The sequence below is a fragment of the Musa acuminata genome, chromosome BXJ3-5 (assembly GCF_036884655.1).
Source record: "Musa acuminata AAA Group cultivar baxijiao chromosome BXJ3-5, Cavendish_Baxijiao_AAA, whole genome shotgun sequence".
In the NCBI taxonomy this organism is placed as follows: domain Eukaryota; kingdom Viridiplantae; phylum Streptophyta; class Magnoliopsida; order Zingiberales; family Musaceae; genus Musa; species Musa acuminata.
In genome coordinates this window covers 39,996,161-40,022,618 of record NC_088353.1, presented here as the reverse complement: position 1 = coordinate 40,022,618, position 26,458 = coordinate 39,996,161, and the positions used below count along the sequence as shown (strand labels likewise).

At 39.3% G+C, this 26,458-nt stretch overlaps 2 protein-coding genes across 6 annotated transcripts; both read left to right on the top strand.

Annotated features, from left to right (window-relative positions):
• Nucleotides 1-13,813: 13,813 nt before the first annotated feature.
• LOC135584788 (squamosa promoter-binding-like protein 12) lies at nt 13,814-25,201 on the top strand. Of its 5 annotated transcripts, none has more exons than XM_065152926.1 (6): nt 13,815-14,018; nt 14,874-15,010; nt 15,751-16,471; nt 16,867-17,003; nt 18,591-18,854; nt 24,619-25,201. In XM_065152926.1, the coding sequence occupies exons 3-6, from the start codon at nt 15,792-15,794 to the stop codon at nt 24,906-24,908; spliced, it is 1,371 nt and encodes a 456-aa protein (XP_065008998.1). In that variant the 5' UTR covers nt 13,815-14,018; nt 14,874-15,010; nt 15,751-15,791; the 3' UTR covers nt 24,909-25,201. The 5 variants fall into 5 exon arrangements, with proteins under 5 accessions (XP_065009002.1, XP_065008998.1, XP_065009001.1 ...); XM_065152928.1 differs by lacking the exon at nt 13,815-14,018 and adding an exon at nt 14,036-14,605; XM_065152927.1 differs by lacking the exon at nt 13,815-14,018 and adding an exon at nt 14,036-14,763.
• A 272-nt stretch (nt 25,202-25,473) lies between these two features.
• LOC103985544 (uncharacterized) lies at nt 25,474-26,053 on the top strand. The gene has a single exon (XM_009403275.3). It carries the CDS (start codon nt 25,532-25,534, stop codon nt 25,964-25,966), a length of 435 nt encoding a protein of 144 aa, XP_009401550.2. The 5' UTR covers nt 25,474-25,531; the 3' UTR covers nt 25,967-26,053.
• Nucleotides 26,054-26,458: the final 405 nt, after the last annotated feature.

Here is a 26,458-nt window from a genome sequence, read left to right as displayed (position 1 = left end):
GGCCTCGGACTTGTACTTCATTAAGTACACATATCCATACCTTGAGAAATCATCAGTAAATGTAATGAAGTAGGAGTAACCTCCAATGGCATGAGTTGACATGGGTCCACATACATCACTATGTATGAGTTCCAACAACTCAGTGGCTCTCTCTCCAGTTCCACTAAATGGAGAGTTGGTCAGTTTTCCACGAATGCAAGGCTCACAAGTTGCATATGACACATAGTCGAATGGATCTAGATATCCATCATTTAGCAACTTTTGAATCCTTCTTTCATGGATGTGACCTAGCCTACAATGCCACAGGTATGCACTGTTCAACTCATCTCGTTTCCTTTTGGACACATTTATATTCATGATATGTGGAGTGGTGTCTAACATAAATAAACCATTATGCAATGTTCCTTTCGTGATGATCTTATCATCTAATAATATCGAACAACCATTGTTCTCAAAAACAAATTTATATCCACTAACTGTTAAACATGAAATGGAGATAATGTTTTTGATAATAGAAGGAACAAAATAACATGCATCTAATGCAATAAAAGCTCCACTAGGCAGATGTAGGGCGACCTCGCCAACAGCTAATACAGCAACTTTTGCTCCATTACCCATCTTGAGGTCCATCTCGCCTCTCTCTAGTCTCCTAGGCCTTGCCAGAACCTGCAACGAATTACATATATGATAAGCACTACCGGTATCTAATACCCATGTGTTATCATAAGAGTCTGACAAATGGAGACTGATCATGAATGTACCTGAAGCTTCATCAAGCTTTTGTTTCGCCCTTTCTGCAAGGTACTCTTTGCAGTTTCTCTTCCAGTGCCCATCTTTACCACAGTGGAAGCACTGGCCTTTGTCCTTTGTTGGGTCTTTCTTAGCAACCTTTGCTTTACCTTGTTTGCCCTTGCCCTTTCCCTTCTTAAGGGACCTTTCTGCTTTCCTTTTCTTTCTGGTCTCACCAGTGTAGAGAACTGGCTTCTCTTTCTTAATAGTACTCTCTGCCTCCCTCAACATATTGAGGAGCTCTGGGAGAGTCACCTCAAGCTTGTTCATATTAAAATTCATTATGAACTGTGAAAAGGAATCTGGTAGGGACTGAAGCACAATGTCCACACACAAGTTATCTTCTAGGACCATTCCTAGACCTGTGAGTTTCTCTATCCACTCAATCATCTTTAGGACATGGTTCTGAACCGGTGTCCCCTCAGTCATCCTAGCGCGGAAAAGGCTCTTGGATATCTCATATAGTTGAATCCTTCCCTGTTCCTCAAACAATTTACGGACATGTAGGAGAATGGATCTGGCATCCATCTTTTCATGTTGTCTCTGTAACTCTGGAGTCATAGAGCCCAACATATAGCACTGAGCAAGAGTGGAGTCATCAATGTACTTCACGTAGCGAGCGATCTCATCCTTGCTTGCCCCTTCTTCGGGCGTAGGCATCACTGTATCAAGGACGTACACGATTTTCTCCGCTGTGAGAACAATTCTCAAGTTACGGAGCCAATCCGTATAATTTGGACCAGTGAGGCGGTTGACATCAAGTATGCCACGTAAGGGATTTGAAAGCGACATTTTCTGAAAATAAAGATGTAGCAAAAATGAATAACATGCAGATTTTGCAAGAAATAAACTATCAAGATATGGACTTCTATCTTAATATGCTCCCACTATTTTACTAACGAGTCACGCGACACCCTCAGCACGTGAAACGGAAGTCTCCGGCAAACTTCTAGTGGGGATCAGGATCCAATCAGCGTCTTAGTGTAACCTCGAGGGACTCGACCAATCACACTAAGCCTAAAAGGTAGACAACTCTTGCCGATCACAACTCCTTGTGATTCCCGTCCTGTTCGGCCTCCGAATCACCATGGCCTCGAGGGACTCGACCAACCATGATGCTCGGTTAAGTCAACACCTTCGTTACAAGATGAGTCTGATTTGATGATATACCCTCGAGGGACTCGACCAAGCATATCATGCCCTCAGGTCACCGGTGACATCTCTATGTCGTAAGCAAGATAGCGAATCGCGATATAGGTGAGTCTCGAGGGACTCGACCAACTCAACCTACACCGGGATTCGGTTCCTACTCATAACGATGGAAGGCCACGTGGGTCAATCTAATTGCCTCACGTTTACCGACTTAATTTTATCGAGAGATGTTTCTATGATTTGGTCTCCTAATATGACATGTCACACATATACATATTTAATATATATCTACATCGCATGCAAATATATATACATATCTAGTATGTGTATAAGCAATCACACCAGATGATCATGGACCACAACCTAATATGATTAGGCCCGAGCCAGTAGGCCTAATCACTCACATCAAGATCTATGTGTGCAACGGTGCATCTCCATGCCTTGTGATCGTCCATCTCGTCCTCGTCGGTTCCGTCGACATCTTGATGCATCTCCATGCATCACGATCGTCCGTCTCGTGGGTCCCGCTATGGCATCCACGCTCCCGCTGCGCCTCCTCATGTGATTACAACTTAATCATAGGCACGCAGGCCCGACAATAAACGAGAAATATAATGGAGGTTCGCAGACCTCAATAATAATAATCACAAGTACACACATCACACGGTCCATGATCATCCGTCCACTCATCATACATCACATGTATAAATAATCATCATCATGTAGGACTACTAGATAATAATAAAAATAATAATCAACTAAACCTTTTAATTAATTAATATTTTCTGAAATCAGGGATATATAGGGAATTTCTCAATTCCTAAGGGTATTTTCGTAATTTGGACAAAAGACAGAAACTGGAATTTCTCAAATTCCGAGGGGGCAAAACTGTCTTTTTGCCCAGAAAACCCTAATGCCCTTCTCCCCCTTGCTGCTGCGCTGCCGCCGCCGCCACCCTGCTGGCGGCGGCCTGTGCGGCGAGGGCGAGGGCACTGCCCTCGCCTGCAGGTGGCACGCCCGCTGGGGTCGCTACCGCTGCAGGTGGGCGCCCCCGCGGGCGCCGCCGCCTCCGCGGGCGGTTCTGCCCGCGAGTCAGCGCCCGCAGGTGGTGCTGCCTCGCTGGCGGCCGCCCCTGCGGGGTTTTTGCCCGTGGGAGCAGCGGCCACAGGCGCCGCTGCCTTGCGGTGCCTCAGCCCGCGCTGCTGCCCCGCGGCGCCTCTGCCCGCGGGCTTAGTGGCCGCAGGCGCTTCTACCGAGCGGGCTGCCAGCCCCGCCGGCCGCAAGCCTGCTGCAAGCAGACCGCCGGCCGGCTGCTGCAGGCACAGCGCTTGCGCATGCGCCGGCGCTGTGCTGCCTGGCTACGGCTGCGGCTGGCTGCAGGCATGCAGATCGAGGGCAGCAACTGTTGCTGCCCTTCCTTGCTTTTGCGTCAACGATTTTGACGTCAATATTCTTCCTAAACACAACACATGCAGTTCAAAAACCAATCATTCGCACGAACAACCTGGCTCTGATACCACCGTTGGGAAATCATAGGGGGCGACATCATATGCGCAGCGGAAGAACAAGAAAACAAAAATCCCCGATTCCCAAAAAGATGTTCGTCGTCGTGCGAAGATTGGTGCACAAAAATCCGTAAAACACAAAACTGCGTATAGAGATTGTGTTACCTAGGGAGATCGTATATCCCTATTTCCTTGCAGATCCTTAGGAGAGGGTGAAGGAGGTCAAGCGTCCTCCTCTCTAGCGGTGATCCACACAGCAGGGTTGCGACGACGCTCCTCAAAACTCCAGGCCTACTCTGAGGTGGAGAGGGAGAGGAGAATAGGAAGGGCAAGCAAAGACTCTAGCCTATGAGGCTGTGAATCCCTCCTATTTATAGAGATCCCGTGTCAAAACCCTAATGGGTCCTTTCCCTAGTGGGTATTGGATCTGCATCCAATAAGATAAGGGCTCCGTCGGATATCTCATATCCGAACCTCTACTCATCGCAATGCCTACCATATGTGTGTGACCCTCTAGGCCCAATATCGAGCTGGCCGTGAGTCATACCTGTCAGAACTCCTTCTAACTCAGTGAATTATTATCTCTGTAATAATTCACTCGACTCATCGACTACGGAAGTACTAGGCCACTACGCCGTAGTCCCCAGACGATACAGGGGAATCCAATCCATTGGACCTGTCTGTCCTCAGTTACCATGTACCTATAGTCCCTCATCCATCTAATATCCCAGAGACCGTATATCGAGCATGGTGCTGTCAGACCCATACGGTTTCTACTCGAGTCTCGCTCTAATCGGATTCTCCCGGAGAACTCTTTCTCTCTCAACCCGAATGACCCTGGCCAGGGATTTGTCTGAGCAAGAACACATGGGATATTCCTCTCATGATACCGAGAGTGGATGATCCTCTGTCGACACTCAATAGCCCTCGTAAGGTCGACTACCACTCCCAATGACCAGCTGTACTAGATCTGGGAACAGCCAAACCTATAAGTCTGGTATCAAAAAGTGGAGCACTCATACAGGACATCCTTGGTGTCTCAAGTCTAAGAACCAGATACACCACTAGGACTACGGAATCGTTGTCTGACAATAAGGCATCATCAACCATCCAGCATTCCGTAAGCGGATCAATCAGTGAACTCATTCTCCAATGAGCACCTGTACTGTATCCCTAGTGTCCCTACACGAGCAGCTATGAGACCAGCTGCATCCATCATATGGACGGGTATACAGCACACCAGTCTATCCGGTTATCACGATGTCCCTCTCGAGTAACCTATGACCGGGATTATTTAGGATATGTGTTTAAAGGTGAATCGATCTCATTATCGTGATCTCATCACGATCCGATTCCCATTGCACAAATCCAAGGACATCACAATATATATGCATTTATGCAATAGTTATAAAGTGATATACGCCAAAATATAATAAGAAAAAAGATTCTGTATCAAGTCACACGTGCCATCACTCACGTGATTGGCTTGCTGGGCACTTATGACTAGTAGTTACCAAAAACCCTATCGCTACACAAAGGCATGGATCATTGTATCGAGTTGGAGTCGAGCATGAAGCTTCCAACGAGACCATACCACATGGTCCCTCCAAAGTTAGCAGAGATTATGAAGCAATTAGATGAACTACTAAGGTCTCATCTATAGTTCTAAAGCACCATTTAGAGCTTCAATCTTCTTCCAGAAGAAATAATATGGAGCATTTAATTATACATCGATTATCAGACCCTAAACAAGATGACGGTAAAAAACAAGTATCCCATCTTGCTTATCATTGACTTATTCAAGCTACTAGTAGGTGAGCATAACTAAAGGCGTAGAACAAAGAGTACTTCTGTGACCAGGTATGGAGCATTCGAGCTTTTGATGATCTTTTTGGCTTAACTAATGCTTTGACCATATTCTGCGCTCTCATGAACTAACTGTTCAAGGAGTATCTGGACAAATTTATGATAATATACTTGGATGATATCGTCGTTTATAGCCAAGTGCTCAAGGAGCATATTAAGCACATTCAAATAATTTTTAAGATTCTCGGAGAGAATATTTTGTTCGTGAAAAGAGATAAGTGTTATTTTCTTAAATAGAGATTTTATTCTTAGGGTATCGAATTGGCTAAGGCTCTATTCGAATAGATAAATCAAAGGTGCAGACTATGGTAGAGTGGCGAACACCAAAAAAAGTATCAAAGCTAAGGTTCTTCCTTGGTTTTGTCAACTATTATTGGCTCTTTATAGTTGGGTACTCAAAGCACGTAACTCGACTAACAGAGTTATTGAAGAAGGAGCAACCTTGGAATGGTCAGACAAATATAAAGCGATATTTTAAGATATAAAGGTTATTGTGTTAAAAGAATTGTTACTCAATTTGTTATATTATGGGAAGCCTTTTGAAGTCTATATATATGCTTTGGACTTTGATATTTGAAGAGTACTTAGGTGGGTCACTCGATGATCTACAAGAGCCATAAGATTAAGCGGTGACATCCATTGCACAAGAAAGAGATGATAGCGGTCCATTATTAATGAATATGGTGGGCCAATCTTCATGGAACGCGATTTATGATAAGGTAGATAATATTGTGTTGAGTTACTTTCAAACTAAAAAACCTGTAAAACTGAAAAACCGCGCGTGTTAAGGGATGTGTGTTATCTAGGGAGATCGTATATCCCTGAAAACCTACAGATATGTAGAAGAGGATGAAGAAGGTCAATTGTCCTCATCTTTAGTGGTGATCCACATGGTAAGGGTTCTGAAGACACTCCTTAAATCGCTGCATAAACCTCCTCTTCACGCGTACCATGAGATTAAGAAGGGGCCGACCCTTCTTATTGTCCACACGTCCTAAAACTAGGACTATTGGCTGAGGATGAGAGGGAGAAAGGAGTATAGGAGGTGGCAGTAAAAAACGGGTCTAGCATATATGTAGGGAAATCTAAGAGTGACATTACATGTACAACGAAAGAACAAAAAGAAAAAAAAATAGATTTTCATAAAAAAGGTTTCCTAAAACTAGGACTATTGGCTGAGGATGAGAGGGAGAAAGGAGTATAGGAGGTGGCAGTAAAAAGGGGGTCTAGCATATATGTAGGGAAATCTAAGAGTGACATTACATGTACAACGAAAGAACAAAAAGAAAAAAATTAGATTTTCATAAAAAAGGTTTCATCGTCGTGCGAAGATTAATATGCATAAATCGAAAATCGTGCATATATGAGAGATGTGTTTAACATAGAGAGATCGTATATCCTTGAAATCCTACAAATCTATGGGAGAGAATGAAGGAAGTCAACTATCCTCCTCTCTAACGGTGATCCATACGGCAAGGGCTGTGAAGACGTTCCTCGAATCATTACCCAAATCTCCACATGCCCTAAATAGGGGCTATTGGCTGAGGAGAAGAAAATGAGAGGAGAATACGATGTGGCAGCAAAAAATGCCTAGCTTATGGCCCTTTGGTTCCCTTCTATCAATTTAACCATAATGGATTTTGCCCTATTGGATACTAGATCTCCATCCAACTACTCAAGCCTCTTAAATTAGTGAATTTCTACCCAATAATCTCTCATTATCTCTTATTAAATCTCATCTATATGATCCAACAATTCATGGGCTTATTAGATATCTAATAAGATAAGGGGCTAAAGCAGATATCTTATATTCAAATATCTAATCGTCACAACACCTACCATATATATGTGACCCTCTAGGCCCAATATCAAGCTAATCGTAAATCATACATGTTAGAACTCCTTTTGGCTTAGTGAATTATTATCTCCATAATAATTTACTTGATTCATCGATTACAAACGTATTAGGCCACTACATTGTGGTCCCTAGACAATACAAGGGAATATAATCCATTGGACATGTTTATCTTCAATTATCATGTATCTATAGTCCCTCATCCATCTAATATCTCCAAGACTATATATCGGGCATGGTGCTATTAGACATATACAGTTTATACTCGAGTCTCGCTTAAATCAGATTATCCTAGAAAACTCTTTCTCTCTCAAAACGAATGACCCTGGTCATGGATTTGTCTAAGAAAGAACACATGAGATATTCTTCTCATGACTCCGAGAGCGGATGATTCTCTATCAACACTTAATAGCCCTCGTAAGTCTGGAACTTCCAAACCTATAAGTTTGGTATCAAAGAGTGAAGTGCTCACACATGACATCCTTGGTGTCTCAAGTCTAAGGATCCGATACACCATTGGGATGATGAAGTCACTGTTTGATAATGAGGTATCATTAACCATCTAGCATTCCGTAAGCAGATCAATCAATGAACTCATTCTCCAATGAGCACTTGCATTGTATCCCTAGTGTCCCCACACGAGCAGCTATAAGACCAACCACCTCAATAATATTGATAGGTATACAGTACACTAATATGTTCGGTTATCTTGATGTTCTATCTTAAGTAATCTATAATTGAGATTATTTAAGGTCTGTGTTTAAAGACAAATCAGTTTTATTTTCATGATCTTATCACGATTCGATTCCTATTGCATAAATTCATGGACATCACAATATATATTTACAACAAGCAATATAAAGTGAGAAAAATATAATAATAATAATAATAAGTAAAAATAGTGCATTTCATATCACACTTGTCATCACTCACGTGATTGACTTGCAAGATACCTATGACTAGCAATCTCCTACTTGACCTAAAGTCAATCACCTATATATCTGATCCTCATTAGACCCTTGTGATTCTCAAATATAATTTGAGATAACGACTTTGTCAGTAGATCAGTGATGTTATCTTCGGATAGAATTCTTTCCACTCCTATATCTTCTCGGGCCACGATTTCTCTAATCGAGTAGAACCTCTTCAGAACGTGCTTAGACTTCTGATGAGACTTGAGTTTCTTTCCTTGAGTAATTGCCCTGTTGTTGTCGCAATATAATGAAATCGACTCCTCTCTACTCGACACGACTCCCAGATCTGTGATGAACTTCTTAATCCAGACTCCCTCCTTTGCTAACTTTGTCGCAATAATTTGCTATGCCTCTATGGTTGAATCAACAATAGTATTTTGCTTGGAACTCTTTCAGCCTACTACTCCTTCATTCAAGGTGAACACATACCTTAAATTAGTCTTGCTATCATCAACATCGAATTGAAAACATGAGTCTATGTAACTCTCAACTTTGAGGCTACTACCTCCATATACTAGTAAAATATCCTTAGTCATTCTTAAGTGCTTAAGTATGTACTTTATTGCTAGTCATAGGTACTTTACAAGCCAATCATGTAAGTGATGATATGTATGATATGACACATACTCTTTTTATTTATTATATTATTTGATATTTTATCACTTTATATTACTTTAAATTGCTTGTTGCATGAATATATATTATAATGTCTATAAATTTGTGCAATGATAATCGAATAGTGATGATATCACAATAATAAGATCGATTCACCTTTAAACATAAACCCTAAATAATCATAATCATATGTTACTCGAGAGGGACATCGAGATAACCAGACAGATTAGTGTACTATATACCCATCCATATGACAAAGACAATTGGCCTTATAGCTACTCGTGTGAGGACACTATGGATACAATGTAGGTGCTCATTGGAGAATGAGTTCACCAATTGATCCGCTCATGGAATACTAGATTATCGACGATGCCTTATTATTAGACAATGATTCTGTAGTCTTAATGGTATATCTGATCCTTAGAATTGAGATATCAATGATGTCCTGTATGAGTATTTCACTATTTGATACTGGACTTATAGGCATGAAAGTTCCATATCTAGTACAATTGGTCATCAGGAGTAGTAGCCAACCTTACAAGAGCTATTAAGTATCGATAGGGTATCATGAGAGGAATATTTTATGTATTTTTGCTTAGACAAATCTTTGGCTAGGGTCATTCAGATTAAGAGAGAAAGATTTTTTTGAGAAAATCTGAGTAGAGCGAGACTCAAGTAGAAACCATATTAGCCTGACAGCAACATGCTCGGTATACGATCTCCGGGGTATTAAATAGAGAAGGGATTATAGATACATGGTAATTAAGGATAGACATATTCAATGGATTGGATTCCCCTATATTATCTAGGGACTACAATGTAATGACATAGTACGTCCGTAGTCGATGAGTTGAGTGAATTATTATAGAGATAATAATTCATTAAGTCAAAAGGAGTTCTGATAGGTATGACTCACGACGAACTCGATATTGAGCATAGAGGGGCACATACATATGATAGGTGTTATGATAAGTAGAGGTTCAGATATAAGATATTCGTTGGGACCTCTATTTTATTGGATATTCAATAAGCCCATGATTTATTGGATCCTATAGATGAGATCCAATAAGAGCTAATAACAGATTATTGGGCAGAGACCCACTAATCTAAGAGGCTTGGGTAGTTGGATAGAGATTCAGTATCCAATATGGTAGAATTCATTATGGTTAAATTGACAAGAGACATCTATAAATAGGAAGAAACAAAAGGGTCATAAGCTAGGTCTTTTTACTTATCATCTCTTATTCTCCTCCTAATAGAACATGTGTGGAGATTTGAATAGTGATTTGAGGAGCGTCTTCATAGCCCATGTAGTATGGATCACAATTAGAGAAGATGACATTTGAACTCTTTCATCTAATCCCACAGATTTGTAGAAATTTAAGGATATACAATCTCCCTAGGTAACACAATTTTTTATATACGTAATTTTCGATTTTGTAGATTTTTGCACACCAACTTTTGCACGACGATAAAAATATTTTTATTTTAAAATTTCAGGATTTTATTTTTTGTTCTTTTGTTGTGAATGGGATGTCATCCCAGATTTTCTAACATTTATTGTTTTCTAATTCTCTAAGTTTGAATCCGCTCAATACCTACGCGTGACACTCAGAGCATGTGCTATATTAGACCCGGTACATAGCATAGCGTACATACATGATAGATCCTATCGCTGAGGCATAGAGTATCCTATTTATATCTATTATTTTTTCAAGAGTCTTTAGGGATATACTCCTAGAAAGCGATATCCCATGTCTCATCGGTATGAAACATCTCTTTGAGTTTTTTATGCTAAATTTTTTGACAATAATGTCTATTTACTTGGAGACAAACGAAGTATCCTCTTGAATGGAGGGTATTCTTACGTTATTCTCCATAATTAAGATCATATATATATATATATATATATATATATATGCGTTGTTTATGCTACTTCCCAATTATTAGAGCATAAACATATAAAAACCCTCCAAAAATAATTAGTAATTAGAGCTACATCGTGGGTTGAGACTAGAGCATGTTCTAAATTCTTTTGTTTGGTATTTGTAATCACATTCTCACACTCTCGATGGGTTTTAGGCAAAATAATTCCTTGGGAACCTTATGTATATATATATATATATATATATGTATATATATATATATATGTATATATATATATATATGTATATATATATATATATGTATATATATATATATGTATATATATATATATGTATATATATATATATGTATATGTATATGTATATATATATGTATATATGTATATGTATATATATATGTATATGTATATATATATATGTATATGTATATATATATAAATATATATACATATATATACATATATTTATATGTATATATGTATATGTATACATATATATGTATGTATGTATGTATATGTATACATATGTATCAGAATACGCTCTAAAGCTTTCCGAGTGACAACCATCATACACTTCATCACTTTATAACCGCTCATTAAGGTTTTGGATAACAACGTGATAATGAATAAAATATAATACTGGTATGATATAATTTGGGAGTTGCTTTTACTTTTCACTTTCGGCTGGTTGTTGGGCTGTGTTTATGATCGTGCTCTCTAAAAGCTCACGTTCCTCCGAAGAGACTCGAGACCATTAGGGCTGACGTCAACTCAAGATGATAAGCCTTTCAGTACACTTCAATCTCTTCGATTCATACAGATTGCAAACATAGAACCGATCAATTCAAGCTTGTCAGCATTGAATGATTCTTTATCATTATCGTATGTATGGTTATGAATATTGATTTTTTCTTTATTTTAATGGTCTTGTTGGACATGCCCCAAACAGTAGTAAAAAACTTTAAAACATCCAAATTATTATTTTCTTAACATAGCCTATATCAGTATGGTTTTGATTCTATCTCAAATGCACATGATTGTTTGGGGGGCTATCATGGCGATTAAGCGAGGTTGGAGTTGAAAAAAAATCGATAGAAGTTATTCCGAGGTGGAAGTTGAGCATTTGAGGCTACTCTGGGGTTGAGCCATGGTGGGCTCTAGTCTCCTCATGGGCCCTACATAAAAGGTCGATGTTAGAGAGATTTTTCGATTCGATCCTGTCGATAATCAAATTAGTTTTTATGGAGTTAAGACAATATGAATGTAGAATCTGGTCCCTGTTCAAGCATCAGGGACTAGGCTTTATACTTGGGAAGTCGATAAATGGGGAGCATAGTTGATGGGGACTAACCTGTACGTCATTCTATGGCACATTCATGTGGACGAATGACTCGTACAACCTCCTATGATGCTTCGTCAACAAAAGACGATAGAAGGGGTGTCGCTTGTCAGTCCTACCAACTTTCGGGATTGAGTCGGACAGTTGTCACCCAGTAGAGTCGACCAAAGGGGTGTAAGTCGGCTCAATCGCCAGGGGCCTTTGCCTCGACGATCGACCCATACCATTTCCCTTGTATTGCGATCCATTGTGGCCGAAAAGTTACTGCCTTGTTATTGATCGTGGAGGGAGGGATGGCTTGAGTCTTGCACTATTCATGACAACCAACTGACATGTCATGATTTGAACCAGAATACTCCTTATCACTAACTATCTTTCAAGTTTTAGTTTTCAAATATGTCAATTTTGTTAAGTCTGGAATTGATCATCAATTCTAACCTAATAATAATTATATATATAATATCTATCTATATATAACTTTTATGTGTTATGCATGTAATCTTTAATATATATAGGGTTAAGGGGACATGTAGACGAAATCATTTATATTGATCTTATACAAAGGATGTAAAATCTTCTAAAATCATGAAAAATTATCCCTAAACAAAGAAATATTATCATTTTTAAAATTTTAACTAGTTTAGATGGATATAAAGGAACTTGATTGGTGCCTGAAATAAATATAGAGGTAAGTATTTGAACAACTGAATTATTATTATGAACAACTAAACCGGCCAAAAAAAAGATTTTGTGTTTTATTAACATAAAAAATATTATGTATGATAATGATGAGAGAGAGAGAGAGAGAGAGAGAGAGAGAGAGAGAGAGAGAGAGTCTATCTCTCCTCCCAGAGTTTTTGTAGTGCATACATATCATTATGGACTCTTGAGTGATGAGCTAAGCTGATAATGACATCAAATCTAATATGATGGATCCAAAGGATGCTATTGGTTTACAAATGCTGACATCCATCCCTTACATAATTCAATCATATAAAAATAATACATATTTTAGGAAGTTGGTGAAGGATTAGACACTATACATCAAATCAAATAATATTTTATGTAATAAAGTATTCTCTGGTTGCCCCATTGGGTTAGGTCTCGTCATCCAAGCTATCTACCAACGTTTGACAATGAGTACCACTCCAGATTGAGATGTATAGATAAGGAATAAAAGTCTTTAGGACATCATTATTCGTCATCCAATAAAAAAAGTGCCCATAATTCCTATCATTTTTAAAAGATAAATCAAAATTATATCCCATTTACATACTGTAATTATGCTGATAAAAATATAAAATCTTATTTTTAAGTGCTACAAATATAAAGATCGACCTATCCAAGAAATTACATCAATAGGTCACCTATCTTTATTATAATTTAAGAAGTTTACTATTCACATTATTTTTTTATTATTAATATTTTTTAGAAAATAATAATAATAATAATAAGAGGTTACGGATAAAAAGATCCAAAATTTATCGGGTTAACGTAGTTTCGGACGTTCTTGATGAGGCCGCGTCACCCTCGAAAAGTTACGGGGCTGATCCAGTCAACCCTCAACGTATTGGTCGGGACGGGCCACACAAGCGTCCAACGTGGGAACGCCGCGGTCGCAAGGGAAGCAACGGATCAGCCGTCACTTGGAGGTGACCAGAACCGACCTCAGGGTGTCTTCGTCTTTGATCCCCGTTACACCACGTGGAAATCCTGCAGAGTGGCATTCCCGTAGATAACGCTAATTTGTGGGGTATCTCTATTTCTCGAGAGAAGCAAAAGTCTCCTCTTTATTCCCATTCTGCCCCTCATTCGGTCCTCAAATTCCACCGCGTCGCGGCCGTCTCGCTTCGTCCTGTCGTCGCCCCGAAGCTGGAGATCTCTCCTCCAGCTCGATTGATTCCTGCTTCAAGCGATCCCTGGAGCCCGGAGAGATCGGCGGGACAACTCCGCAGGACGGCACCGTTAGTAGCGTCGGTCGAGAAGAGAGAGATTTGTGAGCGCTAACCGACGCGTGCCACTTGGTTCTGGCGGCGAGGTAACCTCTCGATGGCTGTTTCGCCCTCAGATCCCTTACGTGCGTTGTAGGCACTCGATTTTGATCGAGAAGCCCCGCATTAATTGCTGGTCCCGGCTGCTTTCCCAGTGAACCCTAAGGAAACTGCAATACATGGGTCGCCGTTGACCGCCGAGCTGCTTAAAGATTCTTATTTTAGTATTTGTTTGTCAGTTTATTCTCTTTCTTTATATTTTTTTTATGGAGGGAAGTAGAAGAAGATTCAGGGGAGCCGGTAGAGATCGGTATCTTTTTTGCAGAATTGGGTGACATTGGATTTTTCTTTGTCCTTCTTCTTCCTTACATGGAAGGTGATGGATCCGCTTTTTCCAAGCTTGTAAAAAGGGGAAAGCGTGGGGCAAGACTGCATCTTGAATCGGTTATGGCAAGGCAGATAGTAGGGCAGAGGAAAGATTGTGGAGTAAAATTCTTTGCAACCAAAGATTTCATCTTTGTCGGTCTTTTTTCTTCGTTTGGGTTGTGATAATTTAAGAAAAAGACCCAAAACACGACAAAGGCTGTTCTTCTCTCGACGCAAAGTGCACTAGTAATGCATTGGAAGTTGGGAGGTAAAGGAAACTAGAACTCGACAGCTCTCTGCTAGCACTGAGTGCTCTGTGTCAGAAACCATGTGCTTGTTTGCAGTGTAGATTTTTTGCTACTGCTGAGCTCTGGGGCTACTGTGAAAAGGGGAAAAACTAAAAGCGATGCATTGATTGATTTTTACGTGCGTTTGCGGTTCTGTGTCTTGACCTATCGCATAAAGTCTTTTTTCTCCTTTCAGTTGGCAGACACTTTCTTCAAAATTTCATTTGTGGCGATGTATTTTTTGCGTAGACCGGTGGCAGGCCAACCGGCAAGGCGAAAGATCTGTTTACGACCTTGAATTTTTGGATAAAGAGGACTGCTGTGGAACGAGAAGAACACAAACTTGGTTGCAGAGGGATTCCACTACTCTTTCTTCTGAAGCAGAGGTTAGGTATTTTTTTCTCATGTTGACTGTTAGCATGTGATGTGCTAGCATGTTGTAAAACGTAAAATATCTTATTATGTGAGAAGAAAATTAGTTGGTTAATATTATTTAGAGAGAAATAAAGAATGGTAAACAAAAAAGATTAGACTTTGTGAATCAGAAGATGAAGTCACAGCGGAGAAGAGGTTCGAGGATGGAGTCTTATTGGGGGAGTTGCTCGACTATAAAGTTTTGTTGGAGAACAATGATGATTTTTTTTGTGTTGGTAGGTTCACCTGCCTCCTGGTGGGACAGACCTAGTGATTCCTGGCAGAACTATGTCAGTGATGATGGAGAGATCTTCCTTTATACTGTGTTTTTTTTTTTTTTGGCTGAATGTTAGAAAACAGAAAGAGAGCCGACACGCTTTAGAGTTAGAACATTTCCACAATGGTAGATAAGTGTAGCTGGGTTACAGGAGTCTAGTGTGCATGATTCCTAGAGGGATAAAGTGTTTGCTTTCTCATCCATTTTCTGTTGTTAAAGTTTCTAGCTGCTTTTGTTGTCTCCTCTTAGAATCTGATCCCACAAATATTTTAGCTCTATAGTTGGACCATTGTTGGAAACTGTCTGGACCCAAGTATTTGTTTTAACTTTGAAGTATGTCTACTTGTAAGTCCTGAAATTTTTTACTATATTTTCTTGCTTGAATCAGCTCCTTACATCATAGACTGATTTTTGTGCACATTTCATGATGAGCAGGATTGAAATTTTGGACCTTTTCTGCAAGTGTTTGTTTCGGGATGGATTGGACCTTGAAGACACCTTTACATTGGGACTGGGAAACCTTGACCCTGTTCAGCAAAAAAGATGCTGAAATTTCTAAATCCGCACACCAGCCTGACTGGAAATTTGCTGGTGGGCGTGGGATTCACCATGCAAATGGAAATGGGTCTGTAAATTCGTCTGATGCTGGTGCCTTCTCTGGTTCAGAATTTGGTTATGGTTCATCTAGAAGCTCCATCTCAGTATCTGTTGGTTCTACATCAAAGGACATAAGCAGAACTCCACAGTTCAACTTTGACTCTGTGGAACAATCTCCTGAGAACCTGAAGAAGAACAAAGATTTAGCCAGGGTGGAAACTGGAATTATGCATAGGGTAGTGGCCTCAGATGGCCCTGAGAAACCTCTTATTTGTCTGAAGCTTGGTAAGAGGACACACTTAAAAGATGTTTCTGAAGGGAATAACAATAAGAACCCGTCTTCTTTGTCTTCTACGAATTTATCCACTGGTTTAATTAAAAAACCAAAGGTGTCACAGCAGCACATGCAGAACTCATATTGTCAAGTTGAAGGTTGCAATGTTGACCTGACCTCAGCCAAAGATTATCATAGGAAGCACAAAGTCTGCGAAAGCCATTCAAAGTCTCCTGAGGTTATTGTTTCTGGTCAGGAGCGCAGGTTCTGTCAACAGTGTAGCAGGTGAAACACTTGTTGCTCTTCGAAAATTAACTCATCTTATCATGGATGGTTGTTTTTGTTTCTTTCTCTCCCTTTATAGGGCTTAGGGACGTTTCTCTACATGCATTTACCCATTTAGGTAGCAAAAACTTTTTGCCACTCAAACATGGTAATGCTACTTAAATTGTATATCCTATTCTTTGGTGATATGCTTGTGTTGTTAAAAAGTGAGAGAAAGTTTAGTTGTTAAAGGTTGTTGGTGAAGAAGGATCAGTAGTGCTTCTTCAGAAATATCTCTAGTGCTTTTAAATAACACATTATTTAGATTTAATCTGTTTCTTATTCCTTTTAGTTAGTGACAATTATGATCTGATCCAAGGTTTCAGAATAATCTTCTAGATAAAATAATCTTCCAGGTTTCATGTTTTGTCCGAGTTTGATCAAAAAAAGCGAAGCTGTCGAAGACGCTTATCTGACCACAATGCACGTCGACGCAAACCCCATCCCGAGACAATCCCATTCACTTCTTCAATGTTTCCTGCATCATATTATGGTAATACTCAGTTTGTGGTTACTAATTGAATAGTTTCTCTCAACATATTTTATAATATTAGCTCATGTTGCTGTTACCATGTAGAACTTAAGCAGTTGGACTAAGACATTGTGAATCAAAGAGTAGTGTAGGTTAAAAGGATTGCTTCAGGTACATTGAGATGAAGCAAGTAATGAGAACAAGTTGTCTTTTTATTTTTGCTTTCTGATAGCAGACACCCTTTTATCCCTCGTCTTCAACCAAGGAACTTTGCGGGAGTTTTTGTTTGCAAGAATTGTAACTTTCTTCAAGTTCGGTGAAGTTTGATGTGATGTTCTGTTCTTAAGTAGTAGTAATTGTAGTTCCAATCTCCATTGTGAAGGAAGATACAATGGTTTCCCAATAATTATGATTCTCACTCTAGATAGTATCATGGTATTCATATTTAGAGTTTTTATTTCTGTTCTTTAACATCCTATCTCGAAGGTATACCAGTAAATAGTACTTCCAAACACCTTTCTTCTTTGAACCTTTAGTTGTTAGCATGATTTGCATAATTTAGAATTTTAGTCTGTTGGATTGGTTGATTCATTGTCATGTACCCTTTTTATTCTTTTGTTTTGGATGATTCAAGTGATAAAAACATTGACTTAATTAATGATGCATTTTATTTGATGGAACAAATTATTATTTTGTAGGTTTTCTCTAGGTTATCGATAATGCTAATATATCTAAATATCAAAAGCTCAATTTATGTTTTGGTAGGAAAATAGTTGATGCTGAATCTGTTTACATTTTGGAGGTGACTCATGTTGAGGTACAAAAGCACTGAAGTGCTAGATTAATTCTACAGGCAAATGACTGTTCCTTCGTATCAGAAGATGATAAAATAGCTCAATGAGGAACACATAATTTATATTTGGCATTGCTAGTTTGAAATATCACAGTTAGTTTTTCCTTTCAAGCAAGGGGTTTTACACTTATGTTTGTTTATATTGAGCTGTGTTGGTTGAAGTCACACCAGTTCCATTTGTTTCAGATAGTACTTCATCTGGTCATGATGAAGATTATCTAGATAGACAGTTTGAGCTGCTGCATTGTGCCACTGACCTACCATCATGTCCTTGTTGGATCTCATGGAATGATGGAAGTGCAACATGCTTGCTACCTTTAGGCTTACAAGTCAAAGTGGTACCAGATAGCCATACATAAGTCTCCATTATTCAAAATGTTAACCAGCTTGTTTCTCCTACCAGCAGCTAAAATAAGAACCTAATGGTTATCTGAACAGACAAAGGAATGTTTTAATTATTTTTCTGGGAGTGCAATTAGTAATTATCTCAACATTATATCTGGAGGAGGTCCTGGAAAATATTTTAGATGTCACACTAGATAGATACCTTTCGTAGTTGTAAAACACGTTCAAAATTTTGACCTGCATGTGTTCTGATTTTTATGTTCTTGTAGATCATTTTCTACTGTTGATGTGAACAATTGCATTTCATCTTCTTGGGCATTTCATGCTGATTATTTTGTTTTAGTTTTATCCTTTTGGTAAATTATTGATGTAACTGTCCTCCTCTTATAACTTTGTGATGGTCCCTATAGGTGGTAGACAACAGACAAATCTTATTTTTGGTCAAGATCCTTTTGGTCAAGTGAAAAACATGGTTAGTTCCAAATGGGATGATTCGGGTGGCTTCAAACTTATTCCAACTAAATTGTCTTGGGTAAATTCTAGTGAACCAGGAAGTGTTGATGCACATTTGCATTTACAATACAATGACATATCAAACAAAATTTCCACCAGTGGCCATGATATGGACAGGCTCTTGGCATTTAGGGCCATGACTGGCAAGGCCCCCAACAAAGGTAATAATACTTCAGCCCTCATCTCACCTGTTAAGTGATTCGGTTTTTTACGAATTTTATTGCATTTAATGCTCTCAACCTGCTTATCTGCAATTATTACATACTCCTTGGATACATAGATGGATGAATTATTTCTATAAACTATCTAATGGCCTTGTATAGGTAGTTAATTTTGAGATACAAATACTGGTGAGTATAGAAACCAAATATTTGTTTATAGAATTAGGACAAGCGAGGTAAAGAAAGCTTCAAAGAGAATGAAAAAAGTAAAGAGTCTAGGATTATGACATTCCTGTTGATGTTCGAGGATTAGGGAATTGAGGGTTAATCAGATTGACTAGTTCATTTAACCAACGTTTGCCTTACCAGTTCGAATTGACATGCCGGTCAGTCGGCAGCAAAATACGTGCTGCCCCGTACCGACATGTCGAGTGTCGACACAATGGGGCATGCCGACGACATATAAAAAAGGCCAAAAAATACTCCAAAATTACTTGAAAAATAGATTAGGGTTTTTAAGTTAGAAATAAAGATCCATTTGCAACTAATGGGTACGATACTCTCAAGTGCATCAATTAGGTTCCAAACCTTGTTGGAGTATGTGAAATCCATATTGGAATTCATGGCTTCTTGTCACTTTCCGGAGTCTATACTCGTAATAGTTTCCTCGTAGGTGTGAGGATCAATATCCTTAACATCCTCTTTTCTAATATATCCTATATATATATCAGGAGGATGGGGTACTCTGCCAGACCTATGTAAAGTCGGAATTTGTGTGCTAAGTATCTGAATAGACTCGGGCTACAGAATAGTGCTTGAGCTCAGTGATTACAATAGGCGCTTGGGTGCTCGCCTAGGTGTTCGGGTGAGGCAAGGCCCGAGCGCCTCGCTTCATTTCTAGGCGGTGCGCTTCAAAGAAGCGCCAAAGCGCCTGGGTTAAACCAAGCGATCGAATCAGATTTTTAGGTCTGGTTGGTCTTCGGTGCTTTAGTTGGTTCAATCGAACCAAGTAAATCACCGATATCAGGCTCCCTCTCGCGATTTCCCCGATTTCCCCAACCCTAACGCTCATGATTTTGCTGTCGAGATTTCTTCTCCGTTGTCGTTGCTCTCTGCTACCACTACCACTATCGTTGCTCGCCGCTATTATCTCTACTCGTCGCTGCCACAATCACTGCTCGCCGTTGCTGTCGCCGCTCCTGCTGCTGCTCGTAGCTCTCGCTCCTACTCCCACTCCCGTTGTCGCTTGCTGCTCCCGCTCCAGCTACCGCTGTCGCCTGCTGCCGTTGCCTCAGCAGCCTCGGTCTTCTCACACTCTTCTCACTATACTGTTAACAGTATATTAACAGTATATTGCTAACTGTATACTAATAATAGTATTTTTATTTATTAGATTAATAATATATTATTTTGATTTTAATACTATTAATTTTTATTTATTTAAAATTATTGTTAGGTTTCAGAATAAATGACAAGTGTACAGAGCAATTCAATAGATTTGATGTAAAATTTTATTGTTTTGATTTTTGAGACTTTATTAATGTGACATTATGATTTTGTACTTGTTTTTCTTAATTTAATAGCATATTTTTTATTTAAATAATTATATTTATTAATTATATTATATATTTTTATATTTTAGCCTTTCGCTTCGCTCGGGCGAGCACCTGGGTGAGCGCCTAGCGTCTCGGGCATTTTTGGACCTTGGCGCCTTTTGGCGCATAGCGTTTTTTAAATCATTGCTTGAGCTAAGTTCTCTAACCTTGCGCAATTCTATGTCTCCACCAAGAATGTGTTCTTTCTTAAGGAACACTGTCCTCTTAGCTACAAAGACTTTTTTGGTCCTCGGGATGATAAAAATGATATTCATTTCCTTGGGATATCTCACGAACTTGCATCGTTTTGTCTTGATTTCAACTTGTCGGGGTTGTGTCTCCTAATGTGGGCAGGGCAGTCCCAAATCTTAACAACATCGGATTTTTTTTCTTTCCATATCTCATATGATGTAGACACTATCAACTTAGTTGTAATTCTATTTAGAAGGTAAACTGCGAACTCGATGGCGTGTCCCCAGAATAAGACGGGTAGGTCGGCAAAACTCATCATAGACCGCACCATGTCTAACAGCGTGTGATTCCTCCTTTCCGATACACCATTGAGCTACGATGTATAAGAAGGTGTCCATTGGGATAGAATCCTATGGTCCTTGAGGAACTGGTGAACTCTGTATATCAATATGGTGATGGTTATAGTCTAATCGTCGTTCACTACACGTATTTGAGGCGACTCTTGAGGCAAGTACGATTGTGGCATGTATTGGTGTCGAGGTTGGAGAAAGCTGAAACTTTTATTTTTTCCATTGATTTGTTGCTCTGTATCATAAGATCGATTAACGTACTATTGTTCGGAGAAGAATGACCAACTATCATCGTATTACTATTGACCAGAAAATTTTTCATAATATGATGATTGCGAATACGATGAGCTCTATTCTGTATCTACGTCGTGTAAACTTTGTTACATCTGTTCAAAATCATCCATTGTCTTTCCCTTCCCCTTCCATATATAAACTTGACCAATATTTCATTAAGCTCCATGATCTGAATCTTGGGTGACATGCGTAAAATATTGTTCTTCGGTCCATACACCACCCTTAAACTATGTAGATTGGGTTATTGACTCCCTAACGTCATTGCAATCGTCGGTCGAGGCACTGTTGTCTACGTCGTTGTCATGTTTACGAATCGAGTGGGTTGTTGAACGCGATTAATAAAGTGTCTCATAGTTTGACTCGATTCTTTCCAACGGTATAGCTGATGTTACTACCTTCTTCTTTGACTTTGCTTTTGCATGTTGGGCGGATGACTGTGATGGTTGGGTGTTTCTAGTTCCTCGAGTAGTCTGACTTGATTTTGTCTGACTCCTACTATATGTTGACCAAGGGGGATCTTCCTATCAAGGTCTGTCGTACCGAAGCATACCGCCCGTTCCGGGCGGTATGTACCGGTCCGACAGGTTATTGGTACGCGGACCGTCCGATACCGCTATAGTGCTACAGTACTGTACTATAGCACTGCTACAGTATAAAAATAAAAAAATATTCGGTACACTAGGGCGTACCGTACCGAGCCCGGGTCGAAACGTCGGTACGGTACGGTACAGCGAACCTTGCTTCCTATTGCTGCGGATATGCTTCCTCTTCTTATATTGCCTCGGTGATAAAACACGAAGGATCTCCCGCCTCATAAAGAATCCTCTTGGTTCTCCGCTACTTTGACCTATTTTAACATCGACTATGAATCCGTTTAATATTGAGGTCGTTGGGATCAATCTTCGCCGCCTTTGATTTCTTGTCTAGCTTAGCTCATTGTAACCTTAGTTCCACGTTCTAGTGGACATATACGAGTTTCTCCAATTGTTTATACAATAGTTTGTTGTGGACCTTCATGTGAATCAATGCGAATGTTGATTGGTTACGTACACAACCACTTGATGTTGTTGTATATGAAAGTACATAGATGACAACCTTTCTTAAGCTTGGTGCGTCCCCTCCAAATTGTAGCCAATACTCGACTATAAAAAGATATAAATAAGATTTTATTAGCATAATAAATACTTCCTAATTATTCCTCTTTCATCACTATAAATATATCAAACACTTTAATAAGCATTAAAAAATATTTAATTGACTTAATATGGATCAAAATTTGATTAATTCATCATTAAATATACTAATCACAGCATTAACATAGTTAATTACCTCTTAATCAATCCTCTTTCATCGTTATAAATATGTACATGTTAAACATGATAGGCATTAAAGATACTAAATTGATCTATTATGGGTTATAAATTGATTATATCATCATTAAAATCATTAGTCACTTAATTAAAACCTAATTAAACTTATTCTACCATCACAAACATGTAACTCACCCTAAAATGCATGAAATACAAAGATTTCACCTAATTTCCATTAAATCAGCATTAAACAAACTAATGACAGCATTAGATTCTGCAATTACTCCTTAATTAACCATATTTTACCATCATATAGGTCTCAAACAATATATTAGACATTGAGAACATAGAATAAATAGGTTTAATCATCTCATAAATAAACAAAAATCGAGAAAAAGAATACATACCTTTGATTAGAGAGATTTTTCATCTAACTTAGGTGTTAATCCTCTCAAATTAGCCTCTCAAGTTTGATCCAATCCACAAATCACAACTTTATAGAGTTTAGAGAGTGCAAATGAGAGAATGAAAGAAAGATGTGAGTGAGAGAGATTGAGAGAGTAGAAGGGTTGAAGAGAGTGAATGAGGGGTGGAAAGGGTTTAAAAACCCTTTGAAATGGTTCAAATGGTCAAATCAATTTGTTTGAACCAAATCAATTCTAGCCATTGATCGAAATCCGATCGTTATCGATTGGTACAGGTCTATAACGATTGGATTTCAATCGTTCCGCCCGGTTCAAACCTCGTATCGGGTGATACAGGGACATATATCATGGACTATCTGATACAGGACGGTTCGCGTGTCGGTCCTCTATCAGACTGGTACATATCGCCCATATCGAGCAGTATACCACGGCACGACGAACACTCCATTTAACAATATTTTGAACACTAGGAAAATGTCTGATAAATGAAACTTTTTGGTACCAATATACAACAATAAGGGAGATACTCAATTTCGCACAATTAATACAGTCATTAAGCTAATGACAGATGCCTTTCATGTGGGTGAGTTAACTTAGAATAAGATACAAGATGTCTATTTGTTGTGAAACATTTTGAGTGTGTCTGAAGATCAAACTATAGGAGCTAATTATTTATTGAGACTTTGAGAAGGACTTGCACATCGTTTCACTGATTTACGAAAAAACCTTTGACAAAGTTCCTAGTGATCCGTTTATGGTAAATTTTAAATAGAAAAAAAATTATATTGATGTGATAAAAGCTATATATAATGAAGTTTTCATTAGTGTTATAAATGCAAGAGTTTCTGTGTTTCTTATAACTATGTGTGTACCAAGATATGCTGACAAACACCAGAAATGAAGGGGTTTTGGCTAGGTAGTAGCAGAACCGGGCATTTGATGTGTAATTTTAGTAGTACCAGGAGAAAAATTAAGATTAAAGCTAAAAAAGATCCAGAAGTTACTATAAGTATAATTTTAGGTAATTTGTATTTATCATTTGGTAGGAAACAGAGGTCGATAAATACATTATTCCATGGAGTTAACATGGGATTTTCAAAATGAGAGAAGCGTTAAGAGTTCGATGTGATTATCACGTGCCCCTTGGAAGGGAAATCTTTAAGACAATTGAAATGCCTGTTACATTTTGTGGTTCACAATTTGAGGTAAGAAAAGTCGTGAGCAAACATTATGTATGAATAACTTGATGTATCAACTTTCTTAGTAGCTTGGTCCTCCAGAACTTAAATGACTGCCTAGACAACACTAATGAGTTTGCAATTCATATCATGATTCAAGCTACTTGACCTTCTTAACTAGTCGTATAGAATGTTTTAACATTTGTAGAAAATGTTTAACATATTTATCCTCTGCCTCCTACATCTGGCAATGATAATTCTGTCACGAAAAATGAATGGCATGAGAGCTGTTATGTTGGTAAAATACATTTAGTTTAGTGCTTGTGTGATGGAATTTTTCTGTTTCACTCGTCAAATTAAGCATCACAATTCTTCACTAAGATTTGATGGTCTCATGTTCTCTCTTATTACGCATTCTAGGTCTGGGAGCACCTGTTGATGCTTCTTACTCGGATGGAGCATCGGATCTTCGGCGTGCTCTCTCTCTTCTGTCAGCTGAATCCTGGGTTCCATCTAATCCGGAACCTGTTTCTGATTTCCAGTTTACGAATGCAAGAACTCTCGCATCTCATTCTGCTACCTATCCGACCAACACAACAACCGGAATTCAGCAACAAGATGAGCTGCCCCCGGCCAAACCGTACCCACTTAACCTGCAAAGCAACGGCAGCCAATTCCCAGAGTTTCAACTGCACAAGACTACCTTCTGAGACCCATTTTTTTTGGCTCAACTCATATACACTAACATGTCATGTTAATGGCCATTTCAAGAATATGTTTCTTGATTCTTGTATTAGCTTTCTCTGATGTGGGAAACCTCTTCCCCCCCTTGTGGGTCTGTGTGACTCCATTTTGTTTCGGTCGTACTGTTTGATTTTTGATCAGTCCTCTGTCCTGGAAATCTTTAAATGACTGCCTCCATCCTCTTCGCTGATGTAATGTTCATTGGCACAGTGAACAAAATTTTGCACTATCTACATGGATATATGAATCTCATGAGTAATTATAAATTTTTTTTGGAATTTATAGAGATGAGTACCACTATCAGATCCACTTATTGACAGGTTGAGGGTTTAAAACTTCTATATTTCCATCTCAAATATTTTTTATATTTTAATGATGATATTTTTAGACTTTTTCGATTTATGTTTTAATATTTTTATATGTTCTAATATTTCTGTGCGTTCGTTCGTTCGTTTATTAATTTTATTTTCTCTTATTAATGTTATGATATTATATAAAATTGAAATTAGACCGCCTCTGACCAACTAAAACCCTACACCTCATCGCTGCTCTCTTATACCATTGCGGTCGCCAAAACCCACCACCGAGCATGGAGCAGCCCTCGGCCCCGAACGCCGCCGCAACCGGCGGTAACGAGGGCGCCGACGCAAAGAAGCGCCCGCCGGGGCCGGAGGAGATCCTCGCCCACTACGAGTCCCAGGGCCTGGGCCCCAGGGAGGCCGCCCTCCAGGCCGTCGGCGACCTCCAATCCCTCCTCTACACCTCCCTCGCCTCCGGCCGCGGCAGGAAGGATCACTTCATGTCCGACACCCTCCGCAAGCTCGACAACGCCAACGCCCGCCTCGTCATCCTCGAGTCCAAGCTAGACTCCAAGCCGGGGCTCGGCCAGACCCTCGCCGTCGGTCTCGCCTCCGGCGGGCTCCTCCGTGGCGCCGGCGCCGCTCTCCCTCACGTCCTCGGCGGTCTCCGCGGCATCTGGGACTCCGTTAGCGCTACCACCAGGAGCTCCCCATCCGCTTCTTAGCTCACAGTGGAGTGGATCATCCTCCTCTCCCCGTCATGTTCTGTTGTTGAGGCCGAGCAATAAAAACCTCTTGGCGTGTTCAAATCATGAAGCATTTGGTTGAGGCATTATGGCGAACAGATGAAACACTCCCCGTCCTCCTCCTTTATCGCATCCCCATCTCCATCTTATTCCTCATTTATAAACTAAAATTATTTTCAAAATTAATTAATAATACTAAAATTTATAAATTTATATATCATAATAATATTCAAATATAAATATATCCAAATCAAAATAACAATAATTGTTGATACTATTTCATTTTGTTCAATCAAATCGAATGACTTATAATCGATTCAACCAAAGTTCGATCCAATTTAATTTAGATCAGACAAGCCAAGTATTAACTCATGCATGCTCTATTCGTTCTCGTCTCATAACCATGTTGATAATAAAAAATATCATTCATCCTCGCCCTTATTCCCATTTATTCATAGCATATAAGCAGTA

What these genes read in the sequence shown, in the direction of transcription:
- LOC135584788 (XM_065152929.1), top strand. Translation starts at nt 15,792, where the DNA reads ATGGATTGGACCTTGAAGACACCTTTACATTGGGACTGGGAAACCTTG. An exon ending in GTTTCCTGCATCATATTATG is followed by an intron (nt 17,004 to 18,590) that starts GTAATACTCAGT and finishes TGGTCCCTATAG; the next exon opens with GTGGTAGACAACAGACAAAT. An exon ending in TGGCAAGGCCCCCAACAAAG is followed by an intron (nt 18,855 to 24,618) that starts GTAATAATACTT and finishes TACGCATTCTAG; the next exon opens with GTCTGGGAGCACCTGTTGAT.
- LOC103985544 (XM_009403275.3), top strand. Translation starts at nt 25,532, where the DNA reads ATGGAGCAGCCCTCGGCCCCGAACGCCGCCGCAACCGGCGGTAACGAG.